This window comes from Vigna unguiculata, chromosome 7 (assembly GCF_004118075.2).
Source record: "Vigna unguiculata cultivar IT97K-499-35 chromosome 7, ASM411807v1, whole genome shotgun sequence".
In the NCBI taxonomy this organism is placed as follows: Eukaryota; Viridiplantae; Streptophyta; class Magnoliopsida; order Fabales; family Fabaceae; genus Vigna; species Vigna unguiculata.
The window spans coordinates 29,053,897-29,058,272 of NC_040285.1; the positions used below are offsets into that span (position 1 = coordinate 29,053,897).

Here is a 4,376-nt window from a genome sequence, read left to right on the forward strand (position 1 = left end):
TTCTAAAAAATGTAATAAATAATTATATTTTAAAAATATAAAATTAGTATTTTGAAATATGAATAAAAAAAAAATCTTTTATATATCGTTAATAAGATATAAAAATTTTCATATCTATTTTATCAACTTATGAATGGACGACAAAGAATGGGAGGCTCCCACCTACCTATGAATTTGGAGTTTGCAATTGAAAAGTACGTAGTTGTATTCAATCTCCATGCGTCGTCATCCACACCCAGCTACTCATTCAATGCCTAAACCACTAAAATAGTATAAATACAAGTATAATCGACATTAGCAATATGAGAATTAAATATGTAGCCAGAAAATAAATAAATAAAATGCTCAAGTTCATTCTTAAGTTTTTATTCATAAAAATAATTTTTATTTTTCATCCACACAAGATACAAAATGAATTGTAAAATCAAGTTAATCGATTTAGTTATACATAGATATTAAAAGTGGAGAATATCACCGTTAATTTAAGATTTTAGACGGTTAAAAATCACACATAATTTTTTAAATTTTAAGAGATTAAAAAGTAGGGAGTAACATCATTACTTTATATGTTTTATATCATCTTAAAATTATAAATCAATAGTTTCAATCCTTTTAAACCAACTATAATCCTAAATCAAAAATATTTATTAAAAATGTGAATATTAATTAAAATATTAGTATAAATTTCTATAAAAATTAAATTTTGTCTGGATTTAGAGAGGAGCAAAATTACTCAATTTTTTTTTAAAATAAGAATTAAATTGAATATAAAGCATATGACACACGTCACTAATCCACACGGAATTTTTTTTAAATAAAGAAAATTAAAAAAATTCATAAACTGACACGTGACAAACATTATTCACAGTCTATTAATTATTTAAACAATATTGACAAAAATGATCAAATTGAATTTGACGAAAATTAAGATTAAATTGAACAAAGGAAAATATTATGACTAAATTGAATAAAACTCAATGAAAATAGGAACAAAATTGAATGAAATCAACGAAAATATTTACAGATAATAAATACTCGCATATGATACATGTACCCAACCCGTTTATAAACAGTATTAAAATACATGCTATTTGCGGATAATAAATATCCTAGGACATATGTATTTTTGTCATCTATATATGACTCATGGAATTTTATAATAAAATTTTTATGGAAGTTTTTAATTGTGAAAATACGATGAAATATCAACAAATAAGAGTGAATTTTGTTGATGTGTTTAACTGGTAGTATTTTTTTTTTTTCTAACAACAATATCTGGTGATTAATTTTTGTTCACAAACTTTGTTTGATATGTGTCATTCTGACAGTTCTGTTAAAAGAATATACTACAAAATTTACTTCATTTTCCGTATTTATTTTATTCATAATTTCTGCTTGTCTATAAAGAATTGTTTTACTTCTTCATCCATTTTTTTATTTTTAAATTGATTTTTTTAAAAGTTGAAATATATTTCAACTTAATTTACTTTCCTTTCTATTTCAATGTAATTTAATTTTTATTCATATTTATTTTTAAAGTAATAATTCTTTTTTTATACTATTTTTCTTTAAATTTTTCTTATGGATTTTAATTACTTAATCATTAAAAATATTTATTAAAAACTTATATTTAAGGTATTAATTAGTCATTTAATAAATTTATTAAAAAAACTTATATTTTAGGTATTAATTGTTTTTTTCTATACTATATATTTTTTTTATTTTTTATTTTATGAGTTTTAATTACTTGATAATTTAATAATATTTAATTTAGAAACACGTATTTTACTTTTATTATTTAAAATAATTTTATTTAAAAATAGTATAAATTTATGAATACATATATGAAAAAGAATTTTCATATAATAACTTTGTATCGTAAAAATTTATTTCTTGTAACTATGCGTATTCTTGGCACAACCGTACAAAATTAAAAATTTAGCTTTAGAATTTTACTTCTTCTCCTCGTATAATAAGTTTCTTACATAATTTCTATAAAAGAGATGATAAGTGGGAGAATGAACAAAAGTTACGTACATGTACTTTTAGATTTTGTAAATATTGTGTCTAAATTCACTTCAAATGTTTTTCAATGCCACGTAATATGATCTAATAGCTTCAATTAACCTCATCGCTAAAAAGGCTATAAAAAACTATAAGATATTTTCACATATTCTATTCTCATATATATATATATATATATATATATATATATATATATATATATATATATATATATATATTAATAGTAATTATAAAAAATTTCAATAATTTAAGTTTTAATATTTTTTATACCAAATAATATTTGATATATTAATAAAGGTTTTATTATTATTATTATTATTATTATTTATTCAATATAAATTGTTATTTTATTAATGTTGGTTAATATTAAATTACTTTTTTTATCACATAGACTTAAAAAGTCATATAAATATATCTTCTTGTAATACACTTTCTCATATTTATTATCTTTAATCTTAAAATATCCAATTCTCTTATGAACTTACATAAAAACAATAAGTAACAATAAAATAATATATATATATATATATATATATATATATATATATATTTATTCAAAATATATATTTTGAAAAATATTTTCGAATTTCAAAATACCTTCAAAATTACATAATCGTATCAACGTTTTAGAACATGTTTTTAAATTTAAAATATATTTTTAAATACATTGTGACACATTATACTTATGCATATATACTTTAATAACAATACTGTTGGGTTACTTCAATTAATTTCATATTTAACCCTGAAAAATAAATTAGATAAATAATCTATAACTTCTAAAATACAATCTCTAAAATATCATATCTTGCGATGGAAATAGACATAGGCAAAAAAATTAAAAATTATTAACAATTTCTTTATAAAAAATTTAATATATCCCGTTAGAAATATCAATTAACTATAAATATAACAATGAAAAGAAAATATTAAAAAAAATTATTTATAACCAGTAAATAAAAATGTGTACATATAAAAACATCAAAAAAACTAAAAAAATATATAGATTGGTACTTATAATAATAAAATAAAATAAAAAATCAACTCAATCTTCATCCACCCCTTCGAATGCCCATGCATTAGTTTTTCGAAGCTCAGCCTCTTCCTCTTCTGTAAAATCATTAACTATACCAAAGAAGTCTCTAACAAATTCAACACTCTTATTCTGAATAACGTTTGCAATGGCGGTGGCAATAAAGTGGAAAAGAGTCTTCATGTTAAGATAATTGGCAGCGACAAGTATCTCCTTCAACTCATCATGACTGAGCTTCTTCGCCAATTCTTGATCATACTCTCCCTTTACCAATTCTATGATTTGATTGAGGATGTGGCTGCTGACATTGGAAATTGGAAAGATAAAAGAATCATCCGTATCTGTGGCACCAATAAATGTTTGGATAATTTCCATCTCCTTCACTATTGAAATTTCCACTTCCATGGTCACTCCATCTGAAGTTACCAGTTTAACTTTTTTTCCTTCTTCTTCATATCCCGCTTTCGATTCATCTCCAACTATCATTTTTCCCTTCCGTAATTTTTCTTCCTCTGTTTTCTTCAGCATAACGGCTTCCGACGATTCTCCTCTTTCTGCCATCGTTTGCTGCTTTGAAAAAAGGAACGAGAAAAGAGTAAAGTTGAAAAACAATTTGATATTGATTTACAATCGGATGATACTTTTATAAGGAGAAATATGAGATATATCTTATATCTATATCCATATATTACTGTATCTTTTAATTATTTTCCTTTTTTAGGATAGAATTATCAAGAATTAATAGATATGATATATATAATTATCAATTAACTGAATTATCCTTAATTCTATCGATTATAAAATTCAACACATTTTTTGTACGAGATAAAATGTAAATATAATTAAATAATATTGGAAATAAAAATATTGTGTTATGGTTAGTAAAAAATTAGATTTTTGGTCGAACGTTTGAAAACAGAATTGAGTATTTTTTTTATGTTATTCATCTAAACACATAAGATATTCTGGTATTATTAAGATATTTAATATTTATAAAATATGTTATCATATTTGTTATATAATTTCTATAAAAGAGATGATAACGTGAGAAAATAAATAAAACGTGACATAATGTAATTATATTTAAATAATATTGTAAATGTTGTTTATTGAATTATTAATTACTTTTTTAAATATTAATTAAATATTTTTTTATAAAAAAATATTGTTAAGTATTTAATATTAAAATACATTTTCTTTTCATTAACATTAAATATTAAAAAAACAACAATAATTATAGGAAAAAAATAGAAATAATAAAATATATGCATTAAAAATAAGTTACACAGTCAATATGTACACATTTCCTTGTTTACTT

General features: G+C 21.4%; 1 protein-coding gene across 1 annotated transcript; it reads right to left on the reverse strand.

Annotated features, from left to right (window-relative positions):
• Positions 1 to 2,995: 2,995 nt before the first annotated feature.
• On the reverse strand, positions 2,996 to 3,653 carry LOC114189523 (SKP1-like protein 14). The gene has a single exon (XM_028078114.1). The coding sequence runs from the start codon at positions 3,617 to 3,619 to the stop codon at positions 3,071 to 3,073; it is 549 nt and encodes a 182-aa protein (XP_027933915.1). The 5' UTR covers positions 3,620 to 3,653; the 3' UTR covers positions 2,996 to 3,070.
• Between the last annotated feature and the right edge of the window lie 723 nt (positions 3,654 to 4,376).